Source organism: Corvus brachyrhynchos, unplaced genomic scaffold (assembly GCF_000691975.1).
Source record: "Corvus brachyrhynchos isolate BGI_N302 unplaced genomic scaffold, ASM69197v1 scaffold56, whole genome shotgun sequence".
NCBI classification, from domain to species: domain Eukaryota; kingdom Metazoa; phylum Chordata; class Aves; order Passeriformes; family Corvidae; genus Corvus; species Corvus brachyrhynchos.
The window spans coordinates 10,731,624-10,746,483 of NW_008238664.1; the positions used below are offsets into that span (position 1 = coordinate 10,731,624).

The 14,860-nt window shown below is 41.2% G+C and overlaps 1 protein-coding gene across 1 annotated transcript in view; it reads right to left on the bottom strand.

Annotated features, from left to right (window-relative positions):
* Positions 1-14,858, bottom strand: part of PLXNC1 (plexin C1) — a gene marked incomplete at its 5' end in the record, with an annotated part of 68,403 nt that extends 53,545 nt beyond the window's left edge. The window contains 4 exons of the mRNA XM_017737757.1: positions 773-873; positions 2,878-3,012; positions 4,348-4,470; positions 14,193-14,858. Coding sequence (XP_017593246.1) covers positions 773-873; positions 2,878-3,012; positions 4,348-4,470; positions 14,193-14,858 — 1,025 coding nt within the window. The remainder of the gene's footprint in view (positions 1-772; positions 874-2,877; positions 3,013-4,347; positions 4,471-14,192) is intronic.
* Between the last annotated feature and the right edge of the window lie 2 nt (positions 14,859-14,860).

Genomic DNA, 14,860 nt, shown 5'->3' on the forward strand with positions numbered 1-14,860 from the left:
GAAGGTGGGGGGGGGGGGAACCTATTCAGTCAAAGGTGATGCGAACACCAGAACAAATAACCTGTCCATAAACATATACAATGAAAATGAGCAGACATATTTTTACCAGCAAAAAATGAGACTGCCAGGAAGCTGCACAACCAGGGCAGGAAGGACAAAAAGCCTGTCTAAATTTAGGATGGTCCTTTGCAAGTTTTTAGTTTTACTTTATGTGGTTGCTTGCCAAGACTAGGCCTGATGACCCAGGAATTTCTCCAGTACAGGCCACAGATGTAAAATAGCTTTCAAACCTCTTTCAAAGTAAGTCAAAATTAATGATTCAAATGTGCGAATGACGTATTTAGAAAGAAATTCTCCTCTGGCCTAAGCCAAAGTCAGTGGTTCCAAAGAAAGGAACTATCAATACTAAGCACTCTTTTCTCGTTCTCATATACAAGATGCTCCCAGCCATTATGACATTTCAAGCAAAAGTATACAATTTCATCTCTCAATCTGGAAAGCAAAAGTATGTCTTCTAAAAGCAAAATTATTTGCTATTCGTGGCCCAACATATATTTTATGGGTAGATCTCAAAAATCTACGGGTTACGTAGTCTTTCAAAGGTGCTGAGTTCCCTCTCACATGACAAGAAAGTGTCTCACATTTATGGCTATGACTTATTCCATAAAAATCCAGTAGATACAATATTGATGCTGAATAGACCCAAGCCAGTCAAAATGTACACTGACTAATAATGCTCTTTTATATGACAGTCTAAAATACTAAAAGATACCTTCGATTCAAAGAACACCACCCACAGTAGGGATCCTTTGCAGATAAGCATTCTTGCTCAGAAGCAAATCTACCGCAATTTGCAACTGGTATTCTTCTCACCTGAAACCAAAGAATGCAGTAACACATTGAATTAATATAGCCTCCATAAACAGGGAAGTTGAAGGTTACCATTAAAAATCTGACAGCAACCAAGCACAATCCCTCTGGGGAAGTCTCCTTATGGATTCCCCTCTGCCAGAAGACCTTTGGATAGAAATATGCAGCCTATTTTGCACACACTGTATTTTGCCATCAGATAATGAAACACCTCTGACAATAACAATTTGGTTCTACTACTCAAAGGCCAGCATGGGCAGATTAATGCAAGAAAGACTGATCAGCATAGTGAATTACAGATAATAATAGAAAGGAGGTATATTTTACAAATAATGCTCTGCTTAGCAGAACACCATTTTCCTCTCCTCAGAACTGAGATATTTAAATGATTGATGAAGGTGCATCCAAAAATGCATGCGCATAACAAAATGCATCTGTGTTTGCATCACCATGTCAGGTTACTGCATGTGCACACTAGAACAAACGCATGCAACTGCTTAACATGCATGAAAATGCCATTTCAGTAAGTAAATGTAGATAATTGTGGCTATATTATATGTGTCTATACTTGTACATTCAGCTTGAATATCCTAGCCAGCCATTTTCAGAAAAGGAAAGGAAAAAGAAAAAGAGAAAGCTGATTACAAATACTGAATACAGATACAAATAATGTTATTAATAACAATGTGAATTAATGATCTTAGTAAGAAAAACTAATTTAAACCATTTTTTTACAAATTTGCAAGAATTAGTTCCTATATCTTGTCAAGAGAAACAAGGATACACTGCTTCCTGCAAAATTATATTTACTGTTATTCCATCCATATATCGTGAAATTAAATTTATCTCAAGGTCTGTGAGATAATCAGTTCAGTCAAAATAACCAGTCAAAATCCTAGATGACTATCAAGTTAAAAAGGACAGTGTAGAAGCCTTTTTTCAGCTCCAAGAGATGATCAGAGAAGTGCATTTATTCCTAAAAGCTGTTCCTCTGTAACAACTTGGATTTTACCAAAGCTAAAGAGAATTCAAGTCTTACTTTGAATATTTATGTACACTTTTGACTGAGATTTTGATTCCTTCCATATTTGTGGTAGATGTATTATATCAGTCAGGGGTTCTCCTACCAATTTGCCCCCACTCTAAAACAGCAGGCTAAAACACTATGTTCACTGCCAGAAAAGTGATTTTATTGTAAGTGAAGGTAATTAAGTGCTGGGTGAAATCCTGTCCAGCTAAGATGGACAGCAAGTCCTTAAGCTTTCAATGCCATCTTTCCCACTGCTGGTGAGACGAAGGGATTTTCTGATTGCTGCTCAGTAGCCCTGCTGCAGGGTGTGCTGCAACAACTGCACAGGCTCCTGGGAGCCACTCTCTGCTTGACGTGCAGCTCTCAACCACTGCTGAACTCCTTGGCCTCACTATGCACACATATTGCTCAGTTCTCATTGTCCTTTTGTTTTGTTCTTTTGAAGTCTATGCCTAACTGAAGACAATGGGAATTTTATCACTGATTACAGCTTTATCACTGATTGCATCAGAACTAAGGCTTCAAAGCCGTCTCTTAAATTAAGAGATTTCTTCGCTTTAGAAACTCCTTAATTGACTGGCAAACCCTGACCTACCAACACCTGATTGCTTTGTCTCCAAAGAGTGTACAATGTTTCTGCTATCTCTAAGATTGATTCTGCATGATCTGCATTTTCCTGCCTCCATGAAAAACAGAAAGAAACATTTTCTTGGCAGAATGGCATAAAACAAGCATGGGATTAAGGGTATTGCTGGATCATAGCAACACTGGGCAGCACCATGACAGTAGAAGCTCTTCCAAGCTCTGCAGGAGTGCAGCCCACACTTAGACAAGATATCAGATGTAAAGTTGGTAACTGCAGTTTGGATATTAAAGGTCTAATTCTGACACAAACCAATGCTTCACTTATAAAGTGGTAGAAATCCTTAAAGCAGTAGTTTACATGAATTTATTATTTTATTAAATATTGTACTTACCTTATTTGCAGAGGACAGATAGATGTAGTTATTATTCACTGGATCAAGTCGAAGTTTGGGGAAAATGGAAGTTTCTTCCTCAATTTCATATAAAACCTCTGGGCAATTGGATTTCATATCCTCATTAAGAATAGCCTAAAACATGCATAATTAAATTATTCTCAAGTTCTTTTATTGATCAGTCAACATCTTAAACAAAAGCCTAATTTCAGTTACACCAAAGCTTCTGAGATGAATTACTGTGCCATGATTCAATTCACCTACTGCACTGGTTGTCACACTGGAGAAGGATGAAGGAAAAGACCATCAGAACAGAATTTCAACAAAGTCCATGCCAGACACATCTAGCACTGAATTTGGCAATGGTTTAGCATATGAAACATGCCTTCCACCAAGCCTGTTCCTGACTGATTCAGAAACTGAACGTGGAAAAGATGCCTATATCCCAAAGTCACAACCTGTTACTCCTATGAATGGAGAAGAAAGTATTAGCCTTCAGAAAACAAGCTAACATTCAGACACCCATAAGGTAAAAAGGAATTTACACAAATTTCTTTGTGGCTTCTCTAAGTATACACCTGTGATGGTATTTCTTTTTCTTACCTTGCCCAACTCTACTGTTTTCCACCACCCTTTGCACAGAATTCAAGGGAACGAGAGACCACAGAAAATTCATTTTCTAAATCAATAAGCACACCAACATTGGTTTTTCATGACTAAACAAGGGAGATGTGTTCACGGTCTCCGCTGTGTTAAGGAGACACGGAAGACTTCAATTTCATTTTTCATTATCAAAAGCAAAATGAAATCAAATGGACAAAAGCTTTTCAAGGTCTCTACTACACTCCTCTCCAAATGTCTGCTTAATGAAGACAAAGAATGAGAGTCATCCTTTGCAGTGTAGACAGGAAATGCACATTCTTGCAAAACCCAGAAAAAATTAAAGCATAAAAGACATTTGACTGGATGGTTGAAATGTTTGATAATGAGATAAGACAACTTTCACTTTCAAGCGATGGATTTAAATTAGCATAGGTCAACTATTCAGAAGCTAAGGCAAAACGAATCTTGATTTTTCTCTCTAATGGACAGCTATTCACATCACACAGATAGGCTAACAAACAAACAAACACGATTCCAAAATCTAACAATATTTAATATTTCTACTGAAAATTCAAAGCAAGGAGGGAAACAAGGCAAAATAACTGAGAACTCCACAGTCTGTAAATTAATACTGTGGGCATTAGTGTTTTGATGAAACGTTTACTTGAATTTTAGGCAGGGTACATAATTGCTTTTGAAAGTTATCTTGCTCTCCAAAGGACCATACAGCAGTTGTTTCTCAAACAAAAACCAGGGATTCAGGGGATCATATTTGTTTATAATACCCTGAATAAACCAGGAAACATTTACCCACTTGAATACAGCAGTGGCTGGTGGAGAAGGGAAGGAGTGCCACACTTGGCTTACCTTCAGTAACTGTCCATCATCTGTTCCCAAAAACAGAACTATACGATTCAAAACAACTGTGCCATAAACAGCCACTAATCCAGAGTGAATCAAGGTAGGTAATTTCTTGATTGATTGTGGCTCCTGAAAATCAGATATAAGAAAAACGTATTAAAAAATCATTCACCTATAGTCCAAAACTTTGAGAAAAAGAAGAATCCTTGGAAAGATTCTCAGAGAACCCAACTTGAGACAATACTTTAAGTAACATTCCAGTTCTGACACAGTTTAAGAGCAACACATTATTGAAAATTACACATGAAACTAGTTTTTTATATATGACAACTGGTCATATCTGTGACAAAGATTATATCTGCTGCAGTTAAATCACTGACTTCAGTGGGACACAGACTTGGCCTAGCAGCAGTAAGTTACTTTGTAATAGAATTTCTCTTTTTTGGGACGTAATATCCTGGGGTTATTCTGAATTTCCAGTTCTTCTCAATTAAGCCATGCTTTGCCATCACCTGAAGGCTAAAGATACACTCAGAAACCACTTTTAAAGGCATGCAAACATTCTGGACAAAGGAGACACTTCAAACAAACTGTGTCTGTGTGTATAAAAACGCAAACCTTCATCCTCCTTGACACTAGAGGAAGTAGAGACTTGTGTATTACATAAACATAAAATGAGATAAAGCAATATAAAGTTCATGTCCCAGAGAACATAAATGTAGCTGTGTGAACTTTAAAATTAACATATTACCCTCAATTCTCCACCCCACCTGGAGGAAATTAAGTAGCGAACACATGCAAGCAGCTCATGAGAAAAAACATAATGCAGGAAATCCCTGTATCTTGTGGAATGAAAAACCAAACCAAATAACTCCAACTGCAGATGATCGAGTGCTGAAAGGAAATCTCTATGTGTGAGAACAGGACCATTTACCAGGGGAACTCCCTAGAAGCCCAGGTGTCTCCTTAGTAAGCAGTAACTGAAGTTTTGAAGTCCTCTAACTGCTTGAAGTCAACCTCTGTGGCAGACATTGCCAAAGGTGTGATCCCACCTGCTCTCCAAATGGGTCCAAGCCCAGCCAAGCTTTACCTCCCCTTCCCTGTATCAGTATAATGTTTTCCAGTGAGCTTAGTTAAGGCAATGATGTGCCTAGAAAATGCTCTGTAAATCTACCTACCTACCTCTTCATTTGAGTCATGCTCCTCATCATATGAACATGTGGCTGCATACACACCAGTGCTGGCACAAAGGAGTGGCTGGCATGGCGAGGTAGGGGACAAGAGCTCAGGTAAAACCAGGCCCTTGGGAACAGGTCCTGTAGGTTAGCTTACAAAGTCCAGAATTTCAGCCTCAAGGATGGATTCCTAAACCTACAGAAACCCTCGGAGTGTAAGAGCCTATTTCACTTTAATGCACAAAACGAAGTGTGAGATTGGACCATCAAAACTGATATTTAGAAGAAAGGTGAAGGCATTTCTCAAAGTTATGAAGTGAACCCGTAACACAGTAACAGCTGGATTCAACTCTCTTGCATGCTATGATGCTGGCTTAACCCCAAAGAGTCTTTCCACTAGGAATATTCTTTTTTTCTGAACTGCAATCCTAAGTCAATTAAAATGACTCTTCAGTCATCTGAATTATTTTAATTAGCTTGAAAGAACAGCCACTTGGAGTAAAATAAGACTTGATTAACTTTCATATTTAAAGTCACTATTTCTTTTTTCATGCAGCAAGAAGAAGACACAGGAACTGTCATGCACTGGCACAGAACTTCAGTAAAACTCACTTGGCCATGAGAATCCAGTACCCTAGAGGTCTGTGTTAGACAGGGGAGAGGGGAAGGGTGTGATTGCAAGCATTTTAAGGTGGAAAAAGTTAACTCACTTTATTAATAGATCAGAAGGTAACAAAACTCCAAAACTAGTGCACTCAATGAGTCTTCACTTAGGTTAGGGAGGAAAGAAGTGGAGCTTCCATGCTTTTATTTCCACCAAAATTAGGAATAGTTCTTCTGCAGTGCACCATGTAGTAGCGTAAGAGAGACAAGCTACCCTAGGTTCCTCGCTGACTCTGTACAACAAGATCACAGAAAAGAGGAGTACTCACCTGGTTTCTGAAAAGCTTTGCTGCCAGATTTTATTTTGACCCACATACTAATAAAATAACCAGTGTCATATCAGTGCATCCTCCTCATCTGACTGAAGAACCAATACTGACAAGTGTGGAAGTCTCCTCCCCTCCCTCTGCTTGCTAGAGGGAGGGTCAACGCGACATTGAGCTAATACGGATAAGAAGAGGGGGAATTCAGATGGTGGACAGTCACAACAAAAATTGCCTTCTCTCTTTTGCAACCTATTTCTCCAGTTTGCCCATTCCCTCCAGGGTGCAGCTGCTGCTTTCACCCTTCTGTCACCCCTTCTCCACATTCTTTTTTGTTTTTAACAAGCCGTTTTACCTCTTCCACTGTGACTAATGGGATTACAGCACTGTAGGGCCTTTCCAAGCTGCTTCTTTCACAGTTAAATCCATTCTTAAAAATGCATTTACAGTCTAAACTTCCTTTATACTTCAAGAGTCATTCATCTCCATGGTCATCTGTTTGTCTATCCTGTAACATTTTCAGGTGCATACAAAACCAAGAAAAGCAAAAGAAAAGACAATACCACTCTATAAGACCTGTCTTTTTTAAATTCTTCAGTTCCATCCTCTGTTCTATTCTAGTCCCTCTACAGTCTACAGTCGTTTGGTTATTGGCATGAAAGGTATTTCTACTAGTTTTCTATTTGGCATTTAATTTTCAAATGTATCTCCATATGACTCCAGCTGCAGCAACCATATTCACACTTCTACTTTCTGTCCTGATTTCCTTCTGATTATTTTACATTACGTGCCTCAGAGGAAAGGGCAGCATTTTTAGTTCACGCAGCACTCATCATATTGCAGCTGTCCAAAAAGCAAAAATAAAGGGTTTGAGCATCAGAGTGAAAGAACAGATGCAGCTATACAAAAGGACACAAGATTTGTAAGTAGTGTATAGCAACAGTCAACACTGAAACCAATAGATGTTTTGCCTGGGGGAAAACTTCTGGAACCTCATTCTTCTTTCTTAACTTCATCATCCTTTAACCACCTCCATCAATTTTCACTATGTCAGAGGTTAACAAATATTGGGGCACATAGCGAGCCTTTATTAGGGCTAAGGAATGAGGAGATGAAGTGTTCCAAAATTTTATTTCCGAGGAGCTTTTAAATTTGTGCATTGCTCAGCAGTGTTAGGTGGACAAGCCTGTCCAGGCAAGCAGACTGCAAAAAAATCAAGGATGACCAGAAGATCAGAGGGTCTTCAGAGAGACCCTGCAGAGGCAAATCCTGAGGCTCATGTTGCAAGGCAGGAAGAACAGTCAGAGGCTATGCTTGAGCAAGATGCTGACGGAGACTCCTGAGATGGGGAAGCTAGAAACTTGTGACTTCTCGAAGCAGAGCAGAAACAGTCCTTATCTGCCCTCAGATCTAAGTTCACAGAAGTGGTAGTGTCCTAATAACCAGTGCGAGAGAACAAGTTCCATTAAGGAAGGCTTTGAACTCAACTGAGCTTGAACAGAGTGTTAGCAGAGAGCAAAAGGAAGTGGTGGGTGACCTTGAGGGATGAAGGCACACACTTGTTAAACAGGCATGCTCTTACAATAGGTTGGGGCTTTTTTTAGGGGACCCTACCCATTACATCGCAGAGAGATGGGCAGTAATTTTCCATTCCTTGGACCACTACCCACTGTTGCACATCCATGTGGACACCAAAGACATGGCCTAGTGCAGATCAGGACTACAAAACTCTGGGAGCAAAGTGAATAAGATGGGACCCCACACTTTGTTAACCTATGGGGTCAGCTACGAGTGATGCTCTTCTGGATCTGCTACTCAAAAACAAGGAAGAACTGACTGGAGATGTGATAATCAGAGTAGAGAGCTGGAGACCAGGCTTTAGTGTGTTCAGGCAAATGGTCAGTGGAATCCCGAGAGTCAGCTTTGAAGGGAAGTAGAGCTCAAGTAAGCTAGCAGGTCTTTCAGGACAATCTTCTTCGAGCACAAACTCAGGAAAACAAGCAGACATATCACAAGATGGCCTCTAGCTAAGCAGGTAAGTCATGATTGAACTACACTGCAGAACAACAGCATAAAAGAAGTGGAAGCAGGACTAAGGAGGAATTGCCTGGACACACAGGAACGGTGTTAGGAAAACCCAAGCTTACCTGGTTTTGAAACTGGCAAGGTATGTTATGGGCAATAAGAAGAGCTTCCACTACTATGCAAGCAATAAAAGAATGAACAATGAAAATGCACACCAACTGCTGAATAGCTCAGGAGATTACTGACAGCGGATGCAGACATGGCTCTGGACTTCACCAGCAACATCTTGTGGTCCTTTGTACACAGACAGTTCAAGAAGGAGAGAAATTAGCAGTACTTGAAGAGGATGAAGCCAGAGATCTCTTAAGAAATCTCAGCTTTAGAAGTTTTAGGGAAGACAGATGGGATCTGTAGGAAGATGCTGAGAGACTGTCTGATGAAGGTGAAAGGTTATTCTCTCATATTTCAAAAGGTGTGGAGATCAGGTGAAGTCTCCAACTAAACAAAGACAAATACTGCACCCATCTTCCAAAAAAACTCAGGGAACTACACATTGGTTGGTCTCACTTTTTTCCCTGGGAGGATCATGGAGAAAATCCTCTTTGAAACCATTTCTGGACACAAGAGACGAACAAAGTGACTGGGAAAAGCCAACATAAATTTACCAAGGATAAATCATGCCTGACCAATCTGAAGAATTTATAAGACTTGTAGATGTGGCGCTTAGGGACATGTTTTTGTGGTGGACTTGGCAGTGCTGGGTTAACAGCTTGATTTGACGACCTTAAAGGTCTTTTCCAAAACTGGGCTGGTTCAGTCTACAGAAGAGACAGTTTCAGAGGGACCAAAGAAACAAAGCCAGGCTCTTGACAGAGGTGTATGCAAGGTAACAAGAAATAATGCCACAAACTGAAACAGTGGAGTTCTAGTGAACAGGAGATGAAAAAGCATCACTATGAAGGCAATCAAGCAGAACAGGTTGTCCAGAGAGGTTGTGCAGTCCCCATCCCTGGAGTGTGAGAGTTGACAAGTCTTCCATAGCTTACTTCCCACACTAAACAAGGATGAACTGAAAACTCACTGTACCAGACAGAAATACTCACTTCAAAAACGTTAGCTCTAGAAACCCATCAAACATCAGGTGCAATACTAGCAGTCTGTAATACACAGGAGATTGACTTTACTACTAGAAAATTAATTACAGGATCAATTTTGATACAAAATTATATTTAGAAGTCTGTAATTCTTTCCTTAAATAAAAGACCATGAATCATTCTGGAATAAGTTACCACACAAATTCAAATGTCGTTCCCGCAAATTAAAGGCCGTAACTAAACTGATGTGACTCTGTTGACTTCAAAATCTCCTTTCAGTAGAGCTTACACCAGCTAGGATTTGTCCTAGGATTCCAAACTATGTTTGATAAATTAAGAGACGTATACCAACCTTTATATGTATCAACCACTGAAAAATGAAAAAGTTCAAAAAACAGATGGTTACAAGTCTTGCATTAAATAATAGATGAAAATCCAACCAAGATAGCTTATCTTTTAGTAACTATCACAACTACTTATCCTTTTCACATCATAAAATAAACACCTTAATACAAACTACAGCAATTCTTTCTCTTACAGGCATATGCCTAACAATTTTTTTTGGATTTTCTACCTGAAAAATTGTGAATCCTTGAATCTCCCTGAATCCTTTTCTTCTCAGGCAACTTTTTTAATGGCAAAACTAACTTCCAGATTTGCCATTATCGTGGTTAGGTAACACTCTACATCTCTCTCCTCTTGATGTTCTCCAGTTTGAACACTCTTCCTACTCATCTGCTTGGATGTGATTCACAACATCCTGGCTTCTCTGTGAGAGACCAGAGATCCTTGTAGGTCCTGTTCTGTCACAGAGCAACAGAAGAAAAGCCTTTCTTTCACTAGCTCCTGCAGCAAGTTTGTGACAAATTCCAGCACTCCTCCTGTGTTTGTAAGTACTCAGTCAGGTTTCTGAAAAGAAATTGAGAATGAGATCTGGCAAATTCACATTTATTAACTAAGGAAATTGTGAAGAAGATGCACTTATGTATATGCAGGCTATGCTGGAGAGTCCAGTAACACATATACCCTGGCAGTGCATAGAAGTAGATATATTCAAAACTAAGAGACGTGTGGATCAAACAAAAAAAAGATGAATATAAAATTGCAAAATGTTTTCAGAGTAGTTTTATCTAAAACACCACTTGCCTCTTACTAGACCGGGATCCTGTCTCTTGGAACCCAGTAGTGCCTATGTCCTGAATAAACACATCCAAGTAAAACAAACCTCTTTGTGCACACCACTGCACAAAACAAAAATGGACTTAGCTAGTTCTCATAAGGACCAATTCCACAGAATTTGCAGCAGTCACATACTTTTTGATAAAGTTGCTAAGCAAGGATCTTAGAAATTACCAATTTTCAATGACAGACTCTATTCCAGCATTAAATCTTAATGCAAATATGAACTTTGGTCTAAGAGGCAAAGCAAAACTAAAGAGATTAGACACCTACAGTGAGTTCCTACAGGATGCAGAGCAATTTGGTTCCAATCCAGTGAAGTACTCAAGTACATGCTTTACTTTAAATGCATGGGCATTCAAAGATGGATGGAAATACTCATATATGCCTAATGTTAAATATGTCATTAAGTGCTTTACTGGGTTAGGGCCAGAAAGCTCTGTACCTTACAGGAATGAGCTCAGAGTACACCATGTAGCAATGGCATAATAGGGAATTCAGGGCCACAAATACCCTGGGCTCTTGCAGTGTCCTATTGAGAAAATCAATGTGAGTGGAGAGGGGTAAGAGGATGTCTTGCCTAAAAGTAATCAGAATAATAACAGAAGGATTACAAGATCAGAAGGAAAACAAACTGCCACTACTCCCTAACATATATGCTTACTATAAATTGTATTCCTACAGTGAAAAAATCCCAGTATTTTCAATTCCTACATAAACTGACAGTCCATGTCTGGGATTCACGTACCTCATCACATTCACGCCTGAGCTCCTGCATACACTCCAGTGTATGCAGCAGAGAAGACTAAGACCTGCAGCACCCTACAACACATGGCACCTGCAATGCAAAAGCCAGACTGACATTCAGCACAGTCCACTCACCACAAGCACCAGAGAGGCCTTGCACTTCAAGCGCCCATAATGCTGCAACACATTCCTTTGCTCAAGACCAACACTGTCTTTAAAAGACTGGACTTTAAAGCACGTGTTAAGTACCACTGTTTGCCGCCATTCCTACACATTGTAGTACAACGTACTCCTGACAGCTCTGTGCTACGAGGCACTCCTTTCTGGCCAGAGCCACTGCTAAGATTGCACACACTGCTGCAAGCTGCACACTGATGGACGTGCCACACTCCATCTTCCTGTCAGCTCTGAAGCCCATGTGTTTCTGAGTCCAAGAACAGCATATTTCATGACTGCAGGGACTCCCATACTTTGGTGAGAGACGGTAGAAGGATCTGGTCTAAAACAACCCAGAAGCAGCAGCATATGGGCCTGTCATCTCCAAACGTACTCTGCAATAGCCTAGCCTAACCTTCTGTAGTATAAAAAAGTATTAAAGCTGAACTACATGCATTTATTTCTATGTTTATACACCATAAGCATGTATAATTAGCTTTAAAAGGAGAGCTAATTAGCCATGTAATGTTATAAGCCATATTACTTCACAGGACCCACATGTCCTGCTATCTCACAAAATATTAAAATACCACTTTTCTCTCAGTGGTAAACTGCATTTCCTGTGCCAAAATATCACGATCAATAACATCATCATAGTTTGGGACATAAGGTTAAGTAAGCAAACCTTATAAAGATTGTTACAGTTGAGATTCTTCAGCATTGTATCCAAATATAATCTAAATTTCCAGGAGGGATGAGCCTTTTGGGACATGAAAGTAACTCTGGAGTCACAGGAGTCTGATCTGAATCAGACCAATCCTGAAACAAGTGGATCATTGATTTTTCATATTCAGGCCCTGAGAGGCAAAGGGGACAGGGAATTGCCCTGTCCGCAGAAATATGTGCCTCACCTTATCTGCGTTATGTTACTCTAAGAGATCCATGAGGCTCTTCTGAAATTTCTTGCATGAGGTTTTGTCAAGTGTTTAGAAAGGATCTACTGCCCAGGGAGCTTTCTTTTTCTGTTTTGTTTAGCAGGCTCAGAAAGCACTTCTCTAAGAAACTTCATGAGTAATTAGGAATAAACAATGCAAACTGAAATTCCAAAAACAAATAGGTATTTTGGGATCAGAATGAGACTTCAAATTCATTCAGGAAGTTTGCCTTGTGGGAGCACAGAAATCACACAGTAAGCTAGCACTGGAAATCAAAGGATTGGCTCTGGCTCCGTAGTGAGTTTCACTATTTACTTCAGCACAGTTGTCTCACCCACATATGGGGTTCTCATTCACAACCACGTCCTCTAACACTGGCAATAGTCTCACAGCTCAGTAGGGAGAGGAGCTGACTGAATCACACGTGCCCTCTGGTAGTCTGTGTTTGGAAAAATCTCAGCACTGCACTCCGCTATGAGTTAGATTTGGAAAGCCAAGGAGTGACAGTAAATCTACTACACTTCTTTCAAGGAATTTCCAAGAAACTCCTATCATAACACATCAAGGATTCAGAAGTTTAGCCGCAAACTCCCTGGATGGTGAGGGAACTGTGAAATGCTTAGGGCTTGCTTAATGATGCCTTGCTTGATCCCCTTTGATCCTCCTTGATACTTTTCAGTGGTCCTTTTGCCACAGCTCTGGAAAGTCTTCTGAGTGTAACTTAACAGCATGGACAGGCCTTGCAAAAGCACCTTCTTCATATGAATGACATTTTTACCTCCCTGAATATAATTTTTAGATAATTTCTTTACTACTGAGGCCACAGAAAAGCCAGTAGCCTTGCCTATCCCACCCTCCATGTGCCCAGCTCACCCTGAAAAGGAAGAGAGAGTGTTACTGAAGTAGGTGACCAGGGGAACTCCATGGGATACCACTGTCTGTGAAAATGTAACCACTGCAACAACAAAGAGATATCACCTATTGTTGTCTGCTGCACACAAGGGTTTGGGGAGGTGGCTGTGAGAACCCTCCCAAGCAAGGCCAACCCTGAGAGGCTTGGGAAATACCTACCACTGAACAAGCAACCATAGATAACTAGTGAGTGACAGAGATAACAGTGCACACAGCCCAATGCACAGAGTCAATCTGACGGGTTTTTTTTCATTTCTGATGTAGCTGCAATGACATGAGATGTGAATGCACAGAATAAGGTAGGAGATGCTTTATCTAGGCTGTATGGAAAATAAAATGAAATACGACTTATCTTAGGCAGAAAAGGACACATCGAGAGAGAAGCCTAAGACTCAGGCCTGACCCAGGATGCCCTCACTTGTTCCCTCAGACGTGTCTTTCCCAACAGGTAGTGGGAAGTATACCAAGATTGGTAAGGCATCAGCTTTTTAGAAACAGAAAGAGCTGGAGAAATCACTAGGGTTGGCAGAGCCTGGGCTGATGTGCAAAGCCTGGTGTGGCTCTGAAGTTTCCCCGCAAAGTTCATGTGCCTCCAGGTCAGGGACACCCCATGAGTCATGCACAAAGACACCAGCCACAACAATAACAGCGTCAACAAGTGCTTTCAGGATGAAAGCTTAGCAAAACGATGCCCAGACTTACACAGCTCTTCCCGTTCATATTGAAGTGCGTGGATGCACAGGCTTGTTCCTTCATCTCCTCCATCCCAAAGATGCAGACGGCGGTGGTGTTCCAGGCTTTGGCGCTGTGGCTGTGGCGGAAAACACCCACCCACCAGCCCCGCTCACCCTGGCGGACAAGGCTGGAGGAAATAATGAGGCTCCTGCACCCGCAGTCCAAATAGACGTGCCCTTGCAAAGTAAGACCACTCTCTGAAGAGCGCAGCTGGCGCAGGACAGCCATGCTGGGTGGCTCCGTGTTATTACCCAACCTGGCCTTCAACGTGTAGCAGGGAAAGAAAAGGTGATCCCCCCACTGGAGCGCGTCAACAAAATGCAAAGGCTCCTCCCTGCGTTTGATGATGCCCAGCTCCTCCTCGGACTTCAGGTTGACCATTCTGCGCACCGTGATGACGGTCTCCTTGTCCGACTTCGAGGGCTCGCAATGCAGGTGGTTTGTATCAGCGCTGGTTGAGTAGGTGGCCGCCACGGCCAGGTACCAGGCGCCGGCCTGCTGGAAGACGACGCCGGCGGTGGAGCCGTCGGGCAGGCAACTGACCACCTCGCTTTGGTTCAAGCGCTGCCGGTAGGACGGCTGCTCCCACACCCGGCAGGGGGCGCCATCCTCGGGCCAACCGGTCACGAGGCGGC